This window comes from Monopterus albus, unplaced genomic scaffold, assembly GCF_001952655.1.
Source record: "Monopterus albus unplaced genomic scaffold, M_albus_1.0 scaffold84.1, whole genome shotgun sequence".
Lineage (NCBI taxonomy): Eukaryota > Metazoa > Chordata > Actinopteri > Synbranchiformes > Synbranchidae > Monopterus > Monopterus albus.
In genome coordinates, this window is record NW_018127964.1 from 650196 (window position 1) to 674193 (window position 23998).

At 40.8% G+C, this 23998-nt stretch overlaps 2 protein-coding genes across 5 annotated transcripts in view; one reads left to right on the forward strand and one right to left on the reverse strand.

The window, feature by feature from the left end:
• Window positions 1-3: 3 nt before the first annotated feature.
• tex10 (testis expressed 10) lies at window positions 4-12982 on the reverse strand. Of its 4 annotated transcripts, none has more exons than XM_020607139.1 (16): window positions 12896-12982; window positions 8695-8894; window positions 8392-8579; window positions 7966-8292; window positions 7668-7880; window positions 7261-7513; window positions 7055-7167; window positions 6514-6761; window positions 6154-6289; window positions 5058-5227; window positions 3930-4107; window positions 2867-3089; window positions 1288-1368; window positions 945-1129; window positions 598-808; window positions 4-472 (listed from the first exon to the last, which is right to left on the reverse strand). In XM_020607139.1, the coding sequence occupies exons 2-16, from the start codon at window positions 8875-8877 to the stop codon at window positions 350-352; spliced, it is 2832 nt and encodes a 943-aa protein (XP_020462795.1). In that variant the 5' UTR covers window positions 8878-8894; window positions 12896-12982; the 3' UTR covers window positions 4-349. The 4 variants fall into 4 exon arrangements, with proteins under 4 accessions (XP_020462795.1, XP_020462794.1, XP_020462793.1 ...); XM_020607138.1 differs by lacking the exon at window positions 12896-12982 and adding an exon at window positions 9589-10106 and having other exon boundaries at window positions 8695-8891; XM_020607137.1 differs by lacking the exon at window positions 12896-12982 and adding an exon at window positions 9589-10104.
• The window catches only part of LOC109964092 (uncharacterized), a 12819-nt gene continuing 1376 nt past the window's right edge, over window positions 12556-23998 (forward strand). Inside the window, exons 1-12 of the mRNA XM_020607145.1 lie at window positions 12556-12662; window positions 12780-12836; window positions 12941-13028; window positions 16823-16853; window positions 17853-17930; window positions 18028-18167; window positions 18257-18382; window positions 19972-20017; window positions 20116-20181; window positions 20281-20681; window positions 20788-20892; window positions 21622-21724. Coding sequence (XP_020462801.1) covers window positions 12808-12836; window positions 12941-13028; window positions 16823-16853; window positions 17853-17930; window positions 18028-18167; window positions 18257-18382; window positions 19972-20017; window positions 20116-20181; window positions 20281-20681; window positions 20788-20892; window positions 21622-21724 — 1213 coding nt within the window. The 5' untranslated portion in view covers window positions 12556-12662; window positions 12780-12807. The remainder of the gene's footprint in view (window positions 12663-12779; window positions 12837-12940; window positions 13029-16822; window positions 16854-17852; window positions 17931-18027; window positions 18168-18256; window positions 18383-19971; window positions 20018-20115; window positions 20182-20280; window positions 20682-20787; window positions 20893-21621; window positions 21725-23998) is intronic.

Genomic DNA, 23998 nt, shown 5'->3' on the forward strand with positions numbered 1-23998 from the left:
TGACTTTGATTTAACTTTATTGTTTTTTTTTTCCCCTTTGTTTTTTTTTTATTTTTTATTAAAAGTCACCAGGTAAGTCAGTAAGCACTAGACAACATTCAGCATTGATACCATGAAGAGGCAAAAGGAAAACAGTTAAAGAAGAGGCTTGAGAAACATTGAATAAGCTCTTTGTACTGAGAAGTTCTTAAAAACAACACTAGAGTATCTGTTATCACTCACACTAAAAAACACACCTCTGCTGTCTGAAAGTCTTGTCATAAGTGGTTTGTTTGTGAAAGTGACTGAAAGATGTTTTGACGTGATGAACTGAGCAACATACGAGGTACTTGTCTGATGAGTGCATCGGTCAGTACATGCCTCTAAGACCCAGATTTCCACGGTGAGTGGAAGAGCTGTGAGCCACAGTGATGCTGTAATAGTAGAGCAGGTCTGTCAGCCACTGTTCCCTGGTCGCTCCTCTGGAGTACCTCTGAAGCACACACAGACAAAAGTTTATCAGGTGATCAGCCTCTACCATGGGGCAGCCTTACATCCAAACTGTACAAAAACCTTGAATTCTGTCCCTATGAACTACATGTGTGTGTGCTGTGATACCGTCAGGTGTTGCATGATCTCTTGTAGCAAAGTGGCGTTGGCCAGCAGCTGGTTGTGGATCGGCGTGTGTTGCAGCAGCATCGACAGGACTTGTCCGAGCTGCGGCAGTTCCTCCTCACTCAGATCTCCAACACGCAACAGCTGCAGGACCATCCGCAGCAGGCGGGGAACGGTGCTCAACGCCGTCACACAAGCGCCCCAAATTGCCTCCCTGCAAATGAGTCACAAAGGTTTTTTTAAACCCAACTTCTGTACCTTTGTCACAACTGCTACTCCTAAGGTCAAGACTGCTATCAACAGGAGATCATTTGCAGATGAGCAAAGGTGTGAAGTCTTTCAGCGCACACCTTTTGTGGTTGGTTTCAGCAGGTGCTTCCTGCTGGAGGATGACGAGCAGAGCCAGCAGGCTGAGGCAGCACTGAGACAAGAAGCGCAGTACAGGCTCAATGGGCAGGACAGAAAGGTCCAAAAATCTGGACACTGCTCTGAGCAGCCCGGATGCCATACTGTCAGGAACCACCCCCAGTTTAGTCTGAGAGAGACACACACCAAATGTACAGGACATTATGCTTACAAATAAAAACAACAGGACTAACATTTAAAAAATACAAATTCAAGCAATAAAGCATAGAAACACTAAAACAGGACAGAAAGCCTTGATTTTCCTGTTCAGTCAAAGCAGTTTCTCACCAGGTATTTGCAGATGCCATTTTGCAGGATGTCAAAGCAATATGACTTTGAACCCAGAGTTTCCAGACAGTGACACACTTCCTACAAATAAAACAATTATTAAGTATTAACAAAGAACTCATATCTTACATATGCTTTTTCAATAAAATTCCTTATTTGGTATTCTGCTTGCAAACTCACAGAATTTTTTTTTTTAACCAATGCAATGAAACCAGTGTTTAGACAACAGATGTGCTTTCAATTGGACGATATGAAATGTTTTCCCCTCTGAATATTTTTTTTGCAAAATGTGTTAAATCTTTGCAGAATGGAATCTCACTGGATCGGGAGCTGTGATGTGTAGATTCTTTTCTTGGGATAATTTTCATATAACTGGCACAGAGCACCTGATACACTGAACCAAACCCTGTTCTCCATTTGCCGAACTTTATTGTGTGTAATGTCATACATTTAGAGCTGATACACGGGGAAATTGTTTTTTGAATAAATAATGGTAGACAGTTGAAAGAAACCGCAATAATGATGTAAATGAGAGATGGATAAAGTATGAATAAAGAAAAAACTGTCTACAACGGCTTTAACCTGCATTTTACCACATTACTATTGTACACTATATGAACATAGCATTAGAGCACAACAAAAGCACATCAGAGTACTTCTACATTTCTGTCTGGATGAACTTATGTGCTCATTGTGCCTTTATACCAAAGAAACGAAAGCATCAAAATTTCATTCTTTCTTGGATTGAGGCAGGACTGGTTTCAGGCCTAAGAAGTGCCATGCCACCAACTTTTTAAAAGTGAAAAATAAGGCCCAGCTTTTCCTCATTAACTTTAAATCCAAATCAAATTTCTCATTAGGTTTTATCAAATTGAGACGTGTGTGTGTGCTGAAGTACAGAAGTCGGTATGAGCCAGTGTGTGTCTGGACTGTGCACCTGTTGGCATTCTCCCCATCATTAAAAACAATCCCACCTCATTAGTTGAACCAGAGTTGACACAGTCCGTCCCTTAATGCCTCCCCCCTTGCCACCATGTGTCCTCTCCCTCCTCCTTCCCACCACTTGTCTGTGATTGACTCAGACAGGGAGATGAGTGAGGCAGGATCTGAGGCCTTAATTGAGGAGCTGAATTAGTGATTATAAGCCTCCCACTTGCTCACACACTCACACACACTTGCCTTAGGGCATAGTTATGTTAACTGTAATTTCTGTGCAGAAATGTCACACTCCCATCATGCCGTGGGCTCTCATTAGCATTTGTGCATATCTGCTATGCCCGATAACCATGCACGTCCAACCTGTGCAACGCGATAAAGGTTCCCCTCTCAGCTGGTGTGCCATGATAAACCTTCCACCCTCTGAGCTCCCTCTGTCATAAGAGACAGAGAGAGACCGGCGGCGGGGGGGACTGAAAGGCCACAGCTGTGTCCAGAATATCAGCAATTTCAATTTTCAATATTTAAAACAATGTCGTTTTCCCCCTTCCTTCCCATCCTACTCTCTGGTGTTTCAAAACGGCAGCGGTTTTAGTAAGAGGTTTGTGAAGTTTAAGCTCACGCTCAAGTTCAGCGAACGCACCTCAACAATGTCCCAGTGGTGGGTGAACTGCTCCAGTATGGTGGGGTAGAGGCTTAGGGGTGAGAGAGGGGAGGAAGGCAGGGCAGTCCCATCACCAGCCTCCTGCAGGGAGGCAAGCTTTTCGGATGAGAAACCTGCAAGAGTGGAGAACAGGAAGCTGATGTAGTCCACATCCTGCAGAGCTGCTTCCTGGTTCCCAACAGACCATCCACTCAGAGATGACCTGGATATAATAATCAGTGAGCACATTTAAAGATTATCAAGACAAAATCCACAACTTTATCAATATCAAATGGTTGAACAGCTTTCAATTTATGCAGCTCATCCAAATTTTACACTTTTTGGTACACTTAGAATTATTCTCAAAAAACTATTTTCTACTTCCATATCCCTTTTCACATCTCTCAGGATTATTATTCATGATGTGTGTTTTGTAAGGGCAGAATATTGAACATAATAGCGTGTGGAAAGAGAGTTATGAAAAATTCTTCCTCGTCCTGAGGGGAGGATAGATCTGTAACAGCAGGAAATGTGCGTGAATAACTGTGTGTTTTGTGAAGCCCAGGAGGCCCATACAGACAGTCTTCTCAATACTCCATGACGATGCTGCATTCCAGCCTCCCAAAGAGCTCTTTGTATCATACCCACTACACACACATCAGAACCCATTTGAACTCAAAATTTGCGCTCAAAATTTGTTTAACACTGCCGCAATGACACAAGCAAAAGGTCACACACATACTCTCACAGGGATACGAAAATAGTAGTTGTGTAAGAGAACAAAAAAAGCTTTTATTGTATCCAGTAAGTTTAATATCAAATATACTGGCCATCAACTGTAGCACCTGTCAACTGGAAGGATGAAACCAGATCAAATGCCAGGCACTCCTCTGTGAAAGCACAACACTGCCACCTGATGGAGGCCAGCAAGAGTGCACTGGTAAGTTTAAATGTTTGATTCCCATAACAGGGGCGTTCACCCAAATGTCACATCATCTCTCTTTCCTAAACGGTAGTGTCCAGTGCAGTGAGTTCATGTGCTCTCTGTAGGTCTGTTGCTCACCTGAGGTGTATGATACGAATCAGAGAGGCAGCAAGGCCAGCAGAGATTCGCCCAGCGGTGCAGCAGCCGCTCAGGTTGGCCAGAAGAGATTGGGGCATCTTGGGTAGGAAGTAAAGCAGCTGTACCATTCGTTGCTGGGACTCTGCTGGTAACAGCACCACAACCCCTTCCTGTGGATCTTCCCACGCACACAAACACAGATGCACACTTCATGTGTAATTACGTAAAGACAGCAACGCATTGCACCCTGTGATAACAGTAAAACCAGACAATGTTCGGACTAGTAAAAAACAAGACAGGCACACAGGCATGGCCACTACAGTGAGGGTTCAGATAATGTGTGTGTGTGTTGTTCTGTCTATCTCTGACGCACATGCTGATGTCAGAAGCCCTCAGACAAAAGGAGTCTTGTGATGGTGAAATGCTGGCTCTGCCACAGTTTCTATCAGAACCCCCTCCCCCGTAAAACATCAGCCCAACTATCCAACTGTCCTCTGAGTTGTGGATATGAATGGGCTTCCACACTGTCTTATGGGTTCCCACTCTGGTTGCAGTTTTCTAAAGTGGTCTGGGGTGAGGCTCATAGAGTTATACTGCCTCCTAGAGAAACTATGGTGTAACTTGTGTCTAAGATTTTTCTCTTCTGTAATCAAGCACTAAACGTTTCTGCATTCTGTACTATATTGTACTTTTAAAATTTAATTCAATGCTAGAATAGTGGACACCTGAGCAGAGATGTTGCTCTTACTGCATCTTCTTCAAATAAACCCAAAGTAAACACTAAATCACAGAGCAGGAAACCGCTGCTGCACTATTCTCTATGTAAACATACGTCACCTCTGACTGTAAGCCTAGTCAGCGTTGGTACATCATGTATTTACCAGCTGATGAAGAAATACCTTATTGGCCATCACTGACTGGGTTATGTTCACAGGGACGACACGTTTCAAAATCAGTGCAACAAAACTTTTCAGTCCTGTGTGAATTTCTGACATTTTGATTTTCAAATCTGTCATTGTGTCTAATATTAATCGTTATAGGTAATGTAATGAAAACAGATGTATCTGTGACAAGCTGTCCGACTGTCTGTGACCACTGTCTGTTTTCTCTCTAATTCAGCCTATGTACCGTAGAGCCTGCAGGCATGTGTCTGCAAACTGTTGAGCAGGTCCTTGTTCCCTCGAGAAGCAGCAGCCTGGATGGAAACAATAAGTCGCTCAGAGAGAGCAGGGTTACGGTGGCCCAGCTGGGACAACTGCACAGGAAGAGATGCCAGCCACCGACACAGCACCTTACTCCTTCAGAGAGACACAGAGAGGGATAATATACAGATGAATGTGAATCAAATGCTCCCAGAGTTACAATAAGGTATGTTGTGTCCAGATATGAAGGCACAACTGAAGCTTTTGAAAGTTCATTTAGGCTTTGATGGGTCAGTTATTGCATCTAAGCACAAATATATTGTCTCTGTGGTAAAAAAAAATTTTGGGGGATAATAGAAAATTGTTCTTGAACAGCAGCAAACCCTGAGGGCAATAAGATGAATTTATTTGCCCTCCACTTCACTTACAAGCACAGATATGAACAATCAGTTTTCAGAGAATTTTCAGTGATGTCCAGCCTGGCAGAGCTAACCCATAAATTTCATTTTTCTTAATGGGGCCTGGCAACATCATAGAGAAACTACTGTGGGTCAGACGTCATTTCGTGTGCACTGTACAACATATGACCACTATAAACCCTTTGTGCATTTGACTGCACCACTGAACCAGTTGCTGGTCTGTGTTTAGAATTTTTAACAAAAAAAAAAAAACCATAATGGGTGTTCTGTCAAATTTCCCCAAAACAACCAATCCAAATAATTTTCTAAATGGGCTCTATGTAATGAATAAGAACTGCTTTTGCATAGTTGTGCGTTTTATATCTACAATGCCTATTTTTAATAACTGTTATCCAAGTTTGGGAGTTTTGAGAGGCAGTGCTTATGAATATTGTCTGAATATTCATTTGATTAGATTGAATATTAAAATCCAATAGCAAAAACCAAGCTTGTGTGTTGACTGGCTGTGCAAGGGTATTTATGGTTTTAGTATAAAAAAAAGATTTTATGTTCAACACCATGGGGCTACTGCTGTGAGTATGGTTACATCATTTAAGTTTATTAAAGAACTGTAAATGTTCACTTTAAAGGTCCCACACATTGAAAACCAATGGCTGAGGTTACCTGGCTATATGTGTGTGTCCTTGTTCCTGCAGGTAGAGTTTGCTGTAGAAAGACAGTAGCAGAGATCGTGTCTGTAGAGTCAGGTGCCTCTGCTTATAGTAGACATACACTGCTGCCAACAGATCCTCTGTCACTGCTGCACAAATACAAGCACACACAAAGATATTAATATTAAAAATGACTGTCTTCATCAAGTTCCCAAACTAGTATCTGGAACCAGAATCTTCAAATGTCAAAAGACAGTGACATGCATATTATGTGGGTGTGCAGTGCCCCACATTACTTCATTAAATCCAACTGAACTCATGTTTCTGTGTTAATTAAATCGGTCAAGACATTAAGTCCACTACACAGCCTTACTTTTGCTCCTCTGTGTAAGCACCATCTTCCACACAGTACCCAGCAGCATGTGCAGCTGCCTGTAGCTCAGTTTCACTCCGCTGCCCAGAGTGTCTCGGACAAATGTCCTCAGTGGTGTCAGCCAGTCTCCATCGGTCTCTCGGCTGAGCCCCTGTCTCTGGCTGAGGGACACCATGACCTGGCAAAGTGTAATGTTTAGGGCCAGAGGCTCCACAGTCAGACCTGGCACAGCTGCAGTCTGTTTACTCCTGAAGAGAGATGATAGCAAGCACATCTAGTTTACACCTACATTCACAAAAAGTAATTATCCCAAAACCTGGGTATTTTACAGATTGATGATCCATGCATTCAGAACGTTAAGTGTACTTTTGTTTTGGTTAGATTATTTATCATACAGCATTTCCATCAAATGTCTTCTAATGTAGAGTGAGTTTCCAATGAAATAAGAATCCTATTTTCACTACCTCTCACATTATATACAGACTCTGGTATTTATCAAGAACAAAAGGGACAGGGGAAATGTTTGCTTGACATCTCTTACCTTTTGAGATCAACCTTCTTTTTATGTTTGGTTGTGTCTCGAGAACCATAAGGAAAGTTTTTCATGAAGTGTTGCTTAAAATCTCCTAGGTATTCTTTACGAAACCATGCATCCTGCATAAAGACAAGGTAGCAGAGGCAGACCGTCATTTCTTAGTAAACCCTGTACAAAGAAAATATGTGATATTTTGTATTCCCCCATCTTACCAATGCATCCTGGTGTTCCTGTTGTGGCGCCAGTTTTCTAAGCAGCTGCAAAATAGACAACACCTGGAACATAACTGACATGGCATCTGGGGTAAGCAAGTGAGCGCCCTCAGTACTGTTCCAGGGACTGTCACTAGTGCTGGCCTCAACCCACACTTCAAGCAGAAGAGGCACCAGTGTAGCTGCAAAGCTCTGAACAGCCTCAGCTGAGTCTAATCCCTCACCTACTGCAGCTGCAGGATCCACCTCAGGTCTACACAGTGAGATAATAACAGAAAAACATGTTAAACATGAAATGTGAATATTTAAATTCAACTTAAACAAGGTTTGTTACATCTTATGTTCATATATATATTCTGTTTGTGATTTTCAATCCTAGATGGTTCCGGGAGTTTGTGTTAGCATACCTGAGCCTAAAGGCAGAACGTGGAGTTGGTTTGGCCCCAGAATGCTCAAACACCTGAACTCCACTGTTGCTGTAGGTGAGCTCTTCCCAGTTGAGATACAGAGGTGTAACCTGGCCCTCTCCACTGGAACCAAACACTCCTTCATTTGGGACAGACATGTCACCTTCCTGCACTGGTCTTTCCTCAACTACTGCCTGCAGAAAACGCCCAAGCCTGAAATAGAAGTTGAACAAACCACAAGGTTATCAGCCAGAGTTTTAGATTTTTCTCCAAATCTGTGCGCATGTGGCTTCCATACCTGAGAAGCACAGAGAGTCGCCACTGTTGGCTAGTCATAGCCCTGTTAGGATTAATCAACAGAGCCCAGGTTCGACCCTTGGCATCCTGGGCCTTTTTGGTTCCTCCGCTGCTTTGTCTGTGAGAGATCAACTCTAGGAAATTAGTGAGGAGTACTGCAGGTCGTGCTGCTAGCAGAGCAGGGTAGTGTTCTAGCAGCACATCAAGGATGTTCATTGCGTCCTCGTGGATGCCTGCCTCAATGTGGGTCATGGCACATGACAGGTGGGCACTGAGGAGAGGGAAAAATGGGGCAACTCGTTCTGCAAGCACAGACTGTGCAATGAACCTGGAAGGAGTTTTAGACACTGTGTTATTTGGGATTAAATCAACAGCCAAATAATCTTTTTAATGTATTGTTGTATTTCTGCATCACTGTTTCTCTAACCTGAGGACACGTGTAGCTGCCACACGAACACTGCCATCCTTGTCTGTGAAAACAGCTGCCACTTCAGAAAGCAGACGGGACAGATGCTGTTCTAACAGAGATGGATTAAGGGACAGCAACTGTCTCAAACCCAACAAGGCACCATGTTTCACATTGGCATTGTAATGGTGGAGCTGAGACAAGAGGTCCTGGTTAGGTGTGGGGAAAGGGAGAAAAAGGACAGACTGTAGCATTACCAAAAAAAAAAAAGAACTTTTAGTGAAGCAGGCTGGTATGTTTAAGAAAGAATGTTAAAGAGCTTACATTGATACCAAGCTGTCTGTGTGTGGTGGGACCACCTGTATCTCTCTTCAACTGTTCAGGTAAATGGATCCCCTTTGTGCGGAAGGTGGTGTCGGTGGCATTAACAGCTCTGGGCTTCTTCTTTCCCACCTTTAACTTGACCTTCTGGAAGTCATCCTGTCTCTTCTTCTTCTTGGCCTTCATCTCTGCAGTCTATGCTGCTGTTGGCGTTACCACACACAAAGGTGGAATAATAGTGCTAAATGAATGCATTGGTTGAAACACACCAATGACTGACATACAATCAGCTGGCAGTTTATTAGGTACACCTAGCTAAAACTAATGTACAATATACAACAGTCCTGCAATGAACCCTCCCTTCACGACAGCGATAATGTTCAGTTTTTGCTTTTATTTCAGAGGTGTAGTATGATCATTGTGGAGGCTGTAGTTTGTGCAGCTGTTGAACTGTAATGCATCATACTGAGAGGTGTTTGTTGTTTAGCCTAGCTTCACTGATATAAATAAGGTGCACAAAATAATGTAAACACCCGTCAGGATAACGCAATATAGATCAACAGCAGCACAAACTACATCAACACCTCTCTACACTGAACAGAAAATCATCACCTTCATGAAAGGAGGATTCACTACAGGGCTGTTACATTAGTTTTAGCTTAATGTGCCCAATGTTAATAAACTGCCAACTGAGTGTGTGTTAGTATTAGATATAAAGTTTCCTTTTGCAGCACATGCGATACAAATTGCTCAATTTTTGCTCTGAATAATGAGACTTTAATGCTAAATCTTAAGAAGTAACATCACAACAGTACATTAACGTTAGCAAAATTAGCTACCTTGTAGCTAACTATATGCCCTGGCTCAGCATCACGCAAAAGTGTTTATTGTACTTACCACAGAAAACGACTGGACTAATATTGTCTAAAAGCTAAAGAAGAGCCTCCCCACTCACAATTACAAAAACAAAATATAATTTAGTCTCATGTTGTCTTGGGTCCTATGGTGCGCGCGTGTGTGTGCGTATGTTCAAAGCACAATGGCGGTGGAGCTTACAGTAAAACAAAAAAAAACCTCTGAGCACGGTCATAAAGAAGACTTTTTAAAATACTCAAACAATACATTGTCCACCTACATTTAATCAGGATAAAAGAAATACCACGGTTATATTAGCGCGTTTAATACCCTGTTCAATTTTGAATCCAGCAGTGTTTTACGGTTAACCCTGGTGATTAAAACGAATGCATCTCATAGCTGCCCGCAAAAGTGCCTTAAAAATATTAAGTTATGTCTCCCTAGTGCCCAGCCGTGCACAATTGAATGTGTCACATTGTAATTCAGTTTTATAACGGGAGTTTATCCAGCTTCTTTTCTAAAGGCTGGACTCAATAAAACGATAAACTTGAATGGTTTTTAGAACCGGAGAAGACACTGCTCCCCATTCTCAACGAAGTATTTACGTAAACACCCCCCATTTCCCTTTCACCCTGATGGACAATGCCAACGCTAAATTTCTGATCAACAACATCATCATTATTGGAAAATTTTATATTCATAAATCTAAGTATATGAAAATTGTACCTCGTTTCTGTATATTTCTCAGTGAGTTTCTTATTTTTGTTAAAGCCCTCAATCTCATGAAAACAAAAAATGCTACTAAACCTTTTAATTTAATTGAAGAGTATAATTTAATACCAAAGCCCTAGTTTTGACAACATGACTATTTACTTTTAATTTTATTATTTATTTATTTTAAATCTATCCTTATTTTATTTATGTATTTATTTATTTTCTTTTTCTCTCCTTCCTCTCATTTCCTGTTTTTTGTTAATGTACCTGTTACCTAATATGTTATGGAATACTAATGTTTGTTTGCCATATTCGTTGTAAATACATTTGTTCAATAAAAAAAAAATTCTTCTTCTTCTTCTGCTGCTGCTGCTGCTGCTGCTGCTGCTTTTTCTTTTTTTTTTTTTTAGATGTAGCTAAGTGCATTTTTGCTACATTGAAGCCTATAGGATAAAAACTGGACTGAAGAAGAAGAAAAAGTATAAAAGTGAAGAAAGAAAGCGAAGAAAACTGGCTCATTGATTGATTGACTGATTGATGCTGAGTAGCTTGTGAATTTCTCATTGTGGTTCAGTAGTCTTCTGATTACACTGTATTTGGTTTCATTAAATTAATCCTAAAAAGCAAATAGGAACTGAACTGAATAACTGTAGTGGAGTAAAAAGTACAATATTTGCCTCTGAAATGTACTGAAAGGGAAATGGAAATACTCAAGTTAAGTACAGATACCTAAAAATTGAACTTAATTGATGTTCCATCACTGGGTAGCAGTAGTGCCAACTGCTGTAAAGATTCCAGGGAACCATACAGTATCAAGTTTTAATGAGGGTTGCGTCAGGAAGGGTATCCGGCGTAAAACACGTTCCAAATGTCAACATGCGAGTCGTTAGTGTGACGATTCGCTGTGGCGACTCCTAAAACGGGAAAAGCCGAAAGTGACTTTCTATACAGTATCAAGTTTTAAGACTGTGCTGTGGGGCCATGAAGACAATGCTGGTTTTGGCCATACAAGTGAATTACGTTTGGCCTTACGAAGAACACAATTGGCACTAACATATTGGGTGAACTTAAAAGGGCATAAAGAGGTCATCCCACATAAAGAGTACTGTAAAGGTGTCAAGAAAAGGAGAAAGGTCAGGAGAGGAGTTTTGGATGGACAATAAAAGGTAAGATTAGTGAAACATGATTGGAGGACAAAAGGATAAGTCCTACTGTTCCATTATCTGTGATCCCACCTTGGATGTTTGAGGCAGTAAAGATTGATATGAACGTTTTAGAAAGGGAGAAAAAGGAAAGTGTAAGACAAACTGAGGTAACTGGATATATAGACAGGATTACTTAAAATATATACAGATGCATCTAAGAGAGAAAATGGCAAAATAGGCTCAGCATTCATTATACCAGAATTAAATGTAAAATCAAATAAACAGATCAGTGATAATCTCTCATAATACACAGGAGAATTACTAGCTATTGTACTAGCATTAGAATGGGTAGAAGAACATACACCATTAAAAGTCCTAATTGGATCAGATTCCAGCAGTTCTTTGAGTATTCAATATATCCATTCAGACTTGACCAGGACATACAGTAATTCTTGAAATGGCTTGTATGATATTCAGATGTCAGAGGGCCGGAATAGATATTAGGCTAGTTTGGATTTCTGCAGATACTGGGCTGGAGGGTAATGAACTAGCAGATGAATTTGCAAAAGCTGCACTTAAAAAATAGAGATGTGGGTGTAGCCATAAATTATAATAAGGTTGATATTAAAAGTTTAATTAAAAGAAAAATTAAAGAGAAATGGCAAGAACTATGGGATAAAGAAGGCAAGAGTTAGTTCTATTACATTATCCAAAGGGAAGTAGGAGAAATAAAAGGAAGTCCTAGGAATAGAAAGGAGGAAAATATGATATCAAGACTGAGATTTGGTCATACTTGTTTGAAAAGTACATTGAAGTTGACAAAGAAGCATAATAAAGGGGAGTGAGTTGTGTAGGGTACAAAAACTGTGTAACATGTTATTATGAGTTGTCGCAGGTTTAGGGGGGAGAGGGAGTATTTAAAAATACAGTTCTAAGAGGTGGAATGAACTTTAGTTTAACAGAGGTTTTGAAAAAAAGCTCAGGGGATATAGGGTACAGAGTAGTTCTTAGGTTTTTATAGAGTATAGGGTTAAGCAAGACAATATAATGGGAACTGAGTCAGGTTATTTTGTTATAGTACTTGGTAGGGGTCGTTCTGATTCACACTCCAGCCCAGCAGGTGGCGGTAATGCACCTTAAGTTGGCTAGCAAACCGCCAGTAAACAACAGAAGACGAAGAAGAAATAGAAGCGAGGAAAAAAACCAATTATATAATTTCCAGACCCGGAGCCTGCAGTTTGCATCCAGTAATCTAGGGTATGTTAGGTTATATTGTCTTGCTATCTAACTAATGGAGCTACTTATGGTGTTTGGCGTCTGGACTTGCTAAGATATTTTTCACAGCTAGTGTAATATTATCCAAACTGGTCTAAGGTTGCGGGATCGGCTGCCTGGGCCTCAGATGAAACGAAACAACGAAAGTAACCCTAGGTAGACTTCAATTTAATAAGCACTAATGCGATAGTGTCTCTGTCTTTAAAGAGACTTACTTGGCACAGAAGTTATTTTGATAGTCTTCTTTCTTTGTTCCACAGTACAGAAACTGAAGACATGGAGGCTCAGGTTTCAGTCAACGAGCCTCCACCAAAAAATGGACGACAGCAGAACCAAAGGCGAAACAAGGTGTGTGTCCCTTAACATCTTATTCGAGAAAAAAAAAAAAGTTTACACTCGCATTGCCTCGTGCATGGTGCTGACTGCCACGAAAGAAACGTGATTTACTTTTCTTATGACTGATGCTGTACCCTGGCTGCTGGGATGTTAGATGGAAAGCCAGGCGGCAGGTTGACCTGGGTGCCAGTCTCTGTGCGCCCAGGGTTGCTCTCTGGTATGTGAAGACCCCCCACTCACTGGCCTGGGCCTCTCATCTGTGGCCTGATAACACTCATATGGTTTAAAGTATGGTCCAGCTCTTGGGCTTCACAAAGCAAACATTTAATGTTCTGAAGTAGTTCAGATTTAAATGAGCTTTGTATGTGATGTGAACTTGGTTCTTTGAACCAATATCTAATGGCAGTTACCTCAGTTTTTACTTCTGAGTGCTGTCACACTCTAAAACATAAAGGCCTCATCTTCAGTATGGCTGCTTACTTGTTCTTTGGTATTGTTAATATGTAAAACTGCAGCAAAACAGATTATAACTGCAGGGACTACTACATACCCATACAATTCAGTGAAAGAAATCCCTTTTGTTAAACTCCTGAATTAGTTGTACAAGTTAGAAAACAATTCACTAAACACACAAGGGGATGTTCGGTTTATGTTTTAAGAGCTGCTGCATGCAGCATTTTTAATCCCCTTCATCTTTGGCTGCTTGTCTCCTTAGCTTTCTACAGACAAGTTTCCTGTTTACAATCAATAGAGGATGCGTGCGCAGCATTGGAACAGAAAAGTTGCCAAATATCATAATGGCTTGTAGACGGGCATTTTTACTCTTTAGAAGTAAAGCAGCTGCTGGAAATCCATGAAATGACTAGTTAGAGGTAAATTTATACACAACATAAACATCCTTGCAATGCATCTCTTTTGTTTAAACCACACACCTTTGATAGACACTCATGTACAGTATTGTTCAAAATAATAGCAGTGTCTGCCGTTGACTGTACAAACACAAAACTATGTTGTACAAACGTTTTTGTTTCTAGGATTTAGCAATCCTGTGAATCACTAAACTAATATTTAGTTGTATGACCACAGTTTTTTATAACTGCTTCACATCTGTGTGGCATGGAGTCAACCAACTTGTGGCACCTTTCAGCTGTTATTCCACTCCATGATTCTTTAACAACATTCCACAATTCATTTACATTTCTTGGTTTTGCTTCAGAAACAGCATTTTTGATATCACCCCACAAGTTCTCGATTGGATTAAGGTCCGGGGATTGGGCTGGCCACTCCATAACATTAATTTTGTTGGTTTGGAACCAACACTTTGCTCGTTTACTAGTGTGTTTGGGGTCATTGTCTTGTTGAAACAACCATTTCAAGGGCATGTCCTCTTCAGCATAAGGCAACATGACCTCATCAAGTATTTTGACATATGCAAACTGATCCATGATCCCTGGTATGCGATAAATAGGCCCAACACCATAGTAGGAGAAACATGCCCATATCATGATGCTTGCACCACCATGCTTCACTGTCTTCACTGTGTACTGTGGCTTGAATTCAGAGTTTGGGGGTCGTCTCACAAACTGTCTGTGGCCCTTGGACCCAAAAAGAACAATTTTACTCTCATCAGTCCACAAAATGTTCCTCCATTTCTCTTTAGGCCAGTTGATGTGTTCTTTGGCAAATTGTAACCTCTTCTGCACGTGCCTTTTTTTTAACAGAGGGACTTTGCGGGGGATTCTTGAAAATAGATTAGCTTCACACAGACGTCTTCTAACTGTCACAGTACTTACAGGTAACTCCAGACTGTCTTTGATCATCCTGGAGCTGATCATTGGCTGGGCCTTTGCCATTCTGGTTATTCTTCGATCCATTTTGATGGTTGTCTTCCGTTTTCTTCCACGTCTCTCTGGTTTTGCTCTCCATTTTAAGGCATTGGAGATCATTTTAGCTGAACAGCCTATAATTTTTTTGCACCTCTTTATAGGTTTTCCCCTCTCCAATCAACTTTTTAATCAAAGTATGCTGTTCTTCTGAACAATGTCTTGAACGTCCCATTTTCGTCAGGCTTTCAAATGCATGTTCAACAAGTGCTGGCTTCATCCTTAAATAGGGGCCACCTGATTCACACCTGTTATTTCACAAAATTGATGACCTCACTGATTGAATGCCACACTGCTATTTTTTTTAACACACCCCTTTCAACTAATTGCCCAATTGCACAGCCTTAAGAGCGTGCATATCATGAATGCTGGGTCTTGTTTGCTTTCTGAGAATCTACTGCACCTACTGGTAACTTGTTTGCCATGTAGCAATAAAAAATATACTAAAAACCTGGATTATTCTGGTTAGTCACATTGTACTGCTATTATTTTGAACAATACTGTAACTACTTGAGGCTATACACAAAGTTAGCTCTAGAGAGACTTGTGCGTGTAAAAACATGACGGCGCAGGTCGAACTTAGAAACACAGAAGCCTCACACAATTAATTTTAGTATTGAAAAAAAAAAGTTGGCAGGCTTTTTTTTCATAGTACATCAGACACTGGGTATTTACCAAATGTGCTGCATTAATGCAGAATCTTGTTTTTTTTTTTTCGTTGTTTGTTTGAAATTTTACAAAGATAACAATGTGACATTTTTAGTGACCTGTCTGCTCCTCTTTCATCTGTTTCTTATTCCCAAACATACGTCAAACACAGATAAGATAAGATGAATCTTTATTAGTCTCACAGTGGGGAAATTCACAAACACTTAAACACACAATAATGGTGTGAGCTGCCTTACCTGAAAAAAGGCATGTAAAACCTTCCGCGGCTTCATAAAATTCAGATCTCTGTCTGTATCGCACAGGTAATTCTGAACTCTGAGCTAACAGACAGGTTTCCTTCTTGAGATAATGAACATCTCCACTTTGTTACTTTTGTGACGTGCACAGATTTAGTCCCCAAAACAACTTTTCATGGTGATTTCATCATAAGCTGTTGTACATTTTGGTTCATCTTCTACCCCGTGCCTGTGCATGCATCCCTCTACTGATGTAATTGGAAAGATTATGTTTGGGACAGGTGTGCTCAACCCAAGTGGATGTCACTACAGCATCCCTCTTCAGTTGCACCCAGGGACTCGTCTGTTGTTTCTAGTTTAGTAACTGCCATGATGGTAGCAAAGGAGAAACCTAAATCCAGGTTAAAAGACAGCAGGAACCACCTCCATGTTTTTATACAGCCTCAGCTACAAACCAACATCCATCTTTTCTTTGCTGCTCTTCCTGGAAAGAGGATGAATGTGTGATTATCACATCATTTGTGTTTGTCATTTTCATCTCTTAAACCAGGATTCAGGACTCCCAACCATACCACAAGGTGTAGGAACACATGGCTCAGTAACAGAAGAGCACAGACCGTTTCATACTGAGGTCTTGACCTCAGATTTCTCTGATGTGGCCACTGTAGACATTGTTTGCATATTGAAAGTTCTGGTTTAGCCTTCATCCAGTGTATCAACTCTATCCTTTCTTTCTTTATTAAACAGCTGATTAACTGGTGCTATTCTAAATTCTCATTTAATGAGAATTTAGACTAATGTCCAGATTACATGCTTTAGACACCATTCATACACTTGTCTCTATGGCGGGCGCTGCTTGATGCACAGGTCATGGAGAATGAGGAAAATAATGGCTCTATGGCATACGTAGTGTGGCGAACATGAACGAGGAGTTCAGTCCTCTGCTGAGTGTCACATTGTCACTAATGCCTGTATGTGTCTCTCTCCTTCATGTGGGTTTATTCCCCTCCATTGACAGAGAAAGCAGCCACAGCATTCTGATGATATAGGTAAGTCCTGTACACATGGTACCGCAGCCAGTGCTGAGAGTTGAAGCTTGAGATCTTGATTTCCCTGCTTCATGTCATGGGTGGTGGCATGCTCACCACTCTGTGAGACACACACTCTCAGAGATGGGGCTGTTATGGTGCCATTCGTGGTTTCGGTTCTTGGAGATCAGTGTTTTTCACTACAAAAACATTTTCCACTATCTTGCTGTGTAGAAAATCAAAATTTCAACCTTTTAGATGATTTTTAAAAACATATACTGAGCAATTTTAGAAATATCAGTCCATTCTCCTAAGATGTTGATACACTGAAGACCAGCACTGTAAGCTCCAGTATTGCCTAGCAACGCTTACACACAGTCTTAAAACACTGGGAGGTACAGTACTGCAGCCATGCATCTGCAGTGGTTGCTGACGTACATTCAATGCACCTTGTGCTGTGCTTGTTGTATAAAAAGTTTTTTAGCACTGCGGAATGCAGTATTCCCTGTTTTATTCAGTTGCCTCTGCTACACTTGCTTGAGTAATGTAACTTTTTTTTTCTTGCACCAAGTAAACCATACCCCCTTACCAGGGGTTTTTTAAGTTAAGCAGGGAATCTGTCATGCATTTGCAGTTGGGCTGTGTCATTAGTGCAACTCAGAAGTGATACTTCTGCAGTGCTGCACAGTGCGAAGCAGCGGAGCTGGTGTCTGCAGTCCGTTTCGGGCTTAAATGGGGGTTAGCCGAGAACTGCTGTTCCTGTTCTTCTCCCAGGCTTCAGAAGCATATGTGAGGAGTCTGGGTTTCTAATGTTGTCTCAGTTAATAGAAACAGAAAAGAATTTGTTGACCATCAGACACTACAGGTAATGTAGAAACACAACAATCTTAACTTCATAGTCTTCTTTACTATGGTTGTTATGGTTACAAGTTTTAGACAAGAACCTTGTTGTGTCACTTGTTCATCAGTTGTGGACTATTATTAAGATTTCCTTTATGCTGAATAATGATGTTTTCCCAGTGTTCACAAAAGGGGCGTCCATCCAGACATTGCCGTCTCTCGGTAAACACTTGAAGGGGGTCACAGAGTGTGTCATTGGTAAGCAAAGGGGCTGTTTCCCCTCACATACACTACATCTACCACCTTCCCTTTCCTACAGTGACATACATAACCATTGGCCATCACACATCTACAGGTCTTCAGTATGTGTGGGAGTACCGCAGCCCAAGTAAATCTGTCCCTCCACACTACCAGTGCAAGCTCTGTGCCGTGTCCCGCTTGCAGCATGATATGCTTGCTCACGTGAAAGGCTGGAAACACAGCTTCAGATACCTGGTGAGTGTTGCTGGTTTCTTATTCTGTATCAAAGGCATGGCATTGCAAAATTATTTGTTATATTTGCATTTTCTCCTCCCAACCAATAGAAAAAGGCCTACCCTGACAAGCTCACCTGTGAAGAGGAAGAGGCCATCAAAGACCCTGCTGTAAGAAAGACAATTAAAGATGTTGCTGCTGAGGTGGAGAACACAGAAGGAAGGGGGCAACTCAAAGTGAGTGTCAAACCCTACTGGGGCTGAGAAAAAAAAAAAACAACTAAAGGGTGTTGGTTGGATGTTGCTACAAATACTGGTGAGAAGATGAAATATGATCTTGGAGGTCCAGTTTAATTGGCCGTGAAGGCTCCATAAGCACTGTGTAGTGGTTTATAACAGTGGTGGAGGAAGTACTCGGATACTTTACTTTGGTAAAAGTAGCAATACCACAGTGTTGTTACAAGTAAAAGTCCTGCATTCAAAATGTTACTTAAGTAGAAGTACAAAAGTATTGGCATCAAAATATACTTAAAATACCAAAAATAAAAGTACTCATGTAGAATGGTACATTTCACATTAATGTATATCATATAATTGATTATAATGACTGTATTATGTGTTGATCCCTTTAATGTTGCAGAGGGAGCTCATTTTAAATACCATGTTTATAATTTGAAGTACTACATACTGCAGGGTAGTTTGTGAATTTCACAGTGAGGACCAGTAAAGTCTTGTGGTTATACTGTATTATGTTTTATTAATCTCATTCTGAAAAGTAACTAGTAACTGAAATTATCATATGTAGGGAGTATAAAGTACAATATTTTTCTCTGAAGTCTAGGGAAGCTGACATGAAGTAGCAAAAAATATAAATATGCAGTACCTGTAATATCTCAAACTTGTACTTAGGTACAGTACTTGAGTAAATATAGTTGGTTACTTTCCACCTCTGGTTTATAATACTACAAGGGAGTTCCCTTAGGGCTTGTGGATACCCTAAGTGGGCCTTCACCAAAGCAAGAACAGGCCCAACACCAACAGGGAGAAACCAGAAACAAGAGGGAATAACACTGTCATCCCTTATGTGGCTGGTTTATCAGAGAAGTTAAAAAGGATATTTCACAACCACAATATCCCAGTTAACTTTAAGCCAGGGAACACCCTGTGACAGAGACTGGTCCACCCGAAGGACAAAACACCCAGACATAAACAGAGTGATGTGGTGTATGCAATTAAGTGTAGTCAGGAGTTGAGGACAGTGAAGTCCAGATCCTCTCCAGAGAATATCGCTGGTTTGAGAGAGGTGTTAAGGAAGCTATTTTTGTAAAAATAGAACACCCCTCACTAAATACTAAATAGGCGTGGTGGACTAAGACACAACTTGTCTTCAATCTACAATCCGGTTTTGAGATCTCTGCCCAAACATGCCCACCATGACAATAGGCATCAGTCGACAGGGGAGGATTCAAAGACACAGGTACTGACTCTCACCGATACTGGGCTGCAACGACTCCTTCAAAGGACTGAAACACCACCGAGGGGGATAAATATCTCGGGCTCAACACCAGTCAGTCAGAACTGATGAAGCCTCTTGGATGAGAGGTGAAATGTCTTCGACCTAGAAATCTAGTCCAGTTGATTTTTTTTCTAAATTTTTTCAGCTCATCACAACATTAATCATTTTATCTTGTGTAGTCTACCTTAAAATTCTAAATTCAAAATATGTTGAATTCCTAGAAATGCCCCATGTTTTTATTCGAGCAGTGGGTTATTTTGTGCACCCTGGTCGCAGATTTGACATTTTCTGTTCCTGCTGTGACTTGTAGGTGATCCTGAAGGAACCATTTGAGGTACCTGCTTTCAAGGGACTCCGTAAGCCACTCCACTATGAGTTACTTCAGTAGAAACCTATTTCCTTTTGGCTGCATTCTGAGATGTGTACATGTCCTTTGTCCTGTCTTCTCTCTCAGGTACTGCCACTCCTAAGGTTGTGCCTCCACCAGCTCCAGTGATGGGGCCAAAGGGACCACTCTTTGGTGATTCACTTATGTATTTGCATATTCTGTGTGCATGTATGCCCTTCTGTTCAATTACAGTACATGTGTTTAAATGTAATTGACAAATCTTTCTCACAGGTCCCAGGTTCTCTGACCTGGGGTTTCCAGATGAGTTTCCTCCTCAGGGCGGTCCCCTCCTAGACTATCCAGTTGGAGAGTATGGGGGGCCTGGTTTTGGAGGCTACTCAACTCGACAAGATTTCCCTGTTTCTGGTATGGATCGGAGACCTTTCCCGGATGATATGGGTCATCGTCCAGCTAGAACTGGAGATGGTTTTGGACCAGGTGGTGGAAGAGACAGCTATGGAAGGAGTGGACTGCTGGAGGAGAACCCAGGCAGAATGTATCCTGATGGGTTCAGGGGCACCCAAATGGGGAACAGCTTAATGGATCGACCAGTGGACAAGCCACAGGACAGGCCAGGTTTGATGGGAGCTCCAGAATGTAGCAACGTTTCCAACCCACTACTCTCCTACCTGGTATGTATCTGATTTCTCACAATAGGGTTTTCCCCAACTTTACAAAAGTGTTAATTTATATTTATATTCAAACATACAGTAAATTTTATTTTTATTTTTTTTAAAGGATACTTTCCGTATCAAGAATGAGAGTGATGCACAGCTGGTGCTGAAGGTGACACAGAAACTAACCGATTTGCTGATGGAGTACAGGCTCAGGAGTGTATCAGCGGTATGGAAGAAAATCTCATTCTAAAATCTTCAGTTCCAAACCCTGATAAAGATCAATCATTAAATTTGATCTGGCCATTTCTGTTAGTATAGTTTCAATTTAATTCTAACTGCGTTCTTAGAATATTTTCTATATACACTCACCAGCCACTTTATTAGGTACACCTGTACAGTTGTATGCAATTCAGTGCAACACTTCTGCCTTATGAAGCTCAACATGCTTGTTTTTGGTGAAATTGTCATAAATGTATAATGTTGATTATGTTATTATATTGAGGCCATAGTATCTCTATATTTTTGTGTTCACCAGCTACATACATGAGAGGGTCAGAATATTAGGAACACCTCTGAATATAAAATGTAGTCCAGTACAACACCACCTTTAACTATGACCTCAGTAATAAACATATATTTGAATTTATACATTTATGACAATTTCACCAAAAACTGGAACATTTTGAGCTTCATATAAGCAGATGTTAAGGCAGAAGTGTTGCATACACTTGTACAGGTGTGACTATTAAAGTGGCAGAGTAGTGTAGTATCTGTCACTCTGAACATAACAGGTTTTTAATCTGCTTTTGAAGATCTGAAAACAAAATGAGCCAAGTCAGAATTGTGCGTCCAGACTTTTCAGTTCTTCCACTTTCAGATGAACTGGTTGAAACTGGTGCATTTGGCGACACATGTATTTTCTCCTCCTAAATTTTGTTCTCCATTTCTTTATCAGGGTTCTAGTCTGAGCAGTTTGTCATCAGTGAGCTCCACAGGCTTCTCCTCTTTACCCTCCAGACTGCCAAGTAGTAGTGACCGATACTCAACTGGTCTCTCAGGTATATAAGAGCTAAATCTTGATTTATGGCTGTGTTGAATCTACATAGAATCTACGCTGTGCCGTTGGGACCCCATGTTTGAAGGCCACAATTGCTAACCCCTGGGCTGAGGAACACACTTCAACCTATCACAATAAGGTGGCATTATTTGAACTCTGTTAGAACTTGCTGCTTGGTGTGTTCAGGCTGAGATATTCACCCAGAAGTGAACTACTGTGAACCTGGGTTCTTTGCAGACCTCCCTCTTTCATGTCACCAGTTCACGATAAATTAATGACAACCTGCAGTTATAGGCAGCTACCTCCTTATATCTTCAGATGTTACAGTACTGGGAAATTGTAGGTGCCAGTTTACTTTGCTCTTTGAGAAAGTGTTTAGTTAGATCTGGAATAACCCATAAAATCTATGGCAAATGTCACATTAGACCCTAATTCTTGTGCACAGGGTATTAGCTGATGTTAGTTACATTCCGCAGAGTTAAGTTCCAAAATGTAGCAACAAGCACATTTTGCTTACTCATAAAATTTTATTTCAAGATTGAGCCAAAAATTTGGTTTTAAGGTTAATAATCACTGTTTTACTTTTAAAGGTTACAATGAGTTTAATCACTTTTTATAAAGCATTATCATAAACACCTTTGAATACCCCTTAGGACAGCTTCTAACTTATCTGTAACTGACACAAGTTAACAAGAAGGATAAGTCAATAAAAAGAAAATTCAAAGGTATAAAAAGTTTATAAAGATTTTTTTTTAAAACCTCTACAACACAGCAGCAAGCAATAATACAAACTTTCAAAAATCACCAAATAAATTGTTTGATTTGACTTACAACTTCAAAATTCAGTAAGAGTCCTAAGCATTGAGTTTAAATCATTGTCAAGCTCTTCAATCACTGAACAGAAGTCAAAGAATTTCTTACTGAAAATTAATTACTAACTGGTGTCAGGGTGATTCTTGGGTTTTGCTGAGCAGCATAAATCCCACAGCGCCTCTGCCCCTAGGTGTGGACTCCTGTGGGTTTCTGTCTGACAGTTTCCTCCAGCAGCTGATGTGCATCGTGCATCTAGTTAGTTCCTCTTTTACTGTGGTTTTTAAATGATTTCTGTCACATAGGCTGAATGCTCTTCTCCAATCAGACTTGCTCTTGTTTAGCAACTTCAAGCACAACCAAGAGAAAAACAAACCTTCATGGGGCTGCTTGCCGAAATGCGTTGGTCTTTACATTAAAGTTTGCTTGAAACAGGCTAAGTACTGGCTGGACTTTTTTCCTTTTTTCTTTTTTTTGTCATTACTATCTTTTATGGCCAGACTGTTGTTGGTTAGAACTGTTATCTTTCCCATAACTGCCCCACCCCGCCGTCCACCTTAGCATTTTCTACACATATTCAGTTATATCCGCATAAGTCAAAATCTCTGGATATAATACAAGAATCTTATAGTCAGTTACCCAGAAACTGTTAAAGGTAGGGTTAGCGATTTTTTTTTTTCCTTTTTTTCTGAAGCATTTTTACATCTTGAAATTCTCTTTTCATCCCAATGGGAATAATATATTAAACGTACTGACAGCACAATGAAAAAAATCCATAATCTATGGCAGCAGCAGGGCTGAAAAAAGGCTTGACCGGTAATTTTACTTATCCCAAGCAAAACCACTGAATGGCCTATTTGCACGTACTTTGCCCGTGCACTCAGTGTGCGAGCCAAGCATCTCCCACAAGGCGTTTCAGTTGCAGGCAGACCTAATACCACTCTGCTTTACAGCCAAAGCTAGTGAGCTATGGCAGAGAAGGTACCCATAGCAGCCTTCATTCACAAACGAATTGTTAAAGGTCAGGCCTTCCCCTTTAAAATATATAGCCTTATAGGTAATGTTGTTGCCATTAGTTGCGACCTGCATGCAGTGTGCACAGTATGAGAGCGAGAAGACTCCTTTGCCCACCACCAATGTAGTCAGCTCTAAGTGTATAGACAGGATTGTAATGCAGTTAACTGGACATCTAAGGCCACATGCAGTGTTTGTGTTGTGGGGGGTGGGAGCATATTTTCCTGAAATCTCTAAGTAGTAGTCAGTGCTGTCCTCCTCTGTATCAGTTTCCTGGTTCCACTCATCCAGTACTTCATACTCTCTCCTCAATTTCATTCTTTCTGGGGAATCAACTTCTTCCCAGGTCACTGGTCCTGGTGTAAAAGGTGAATAGGGATTCATCCTCGGCTCTTCTCTGTAGTTTTCTTCCCTTGGGTCATTTCTACCAGTGACGTGCGGTCAGGGGAGG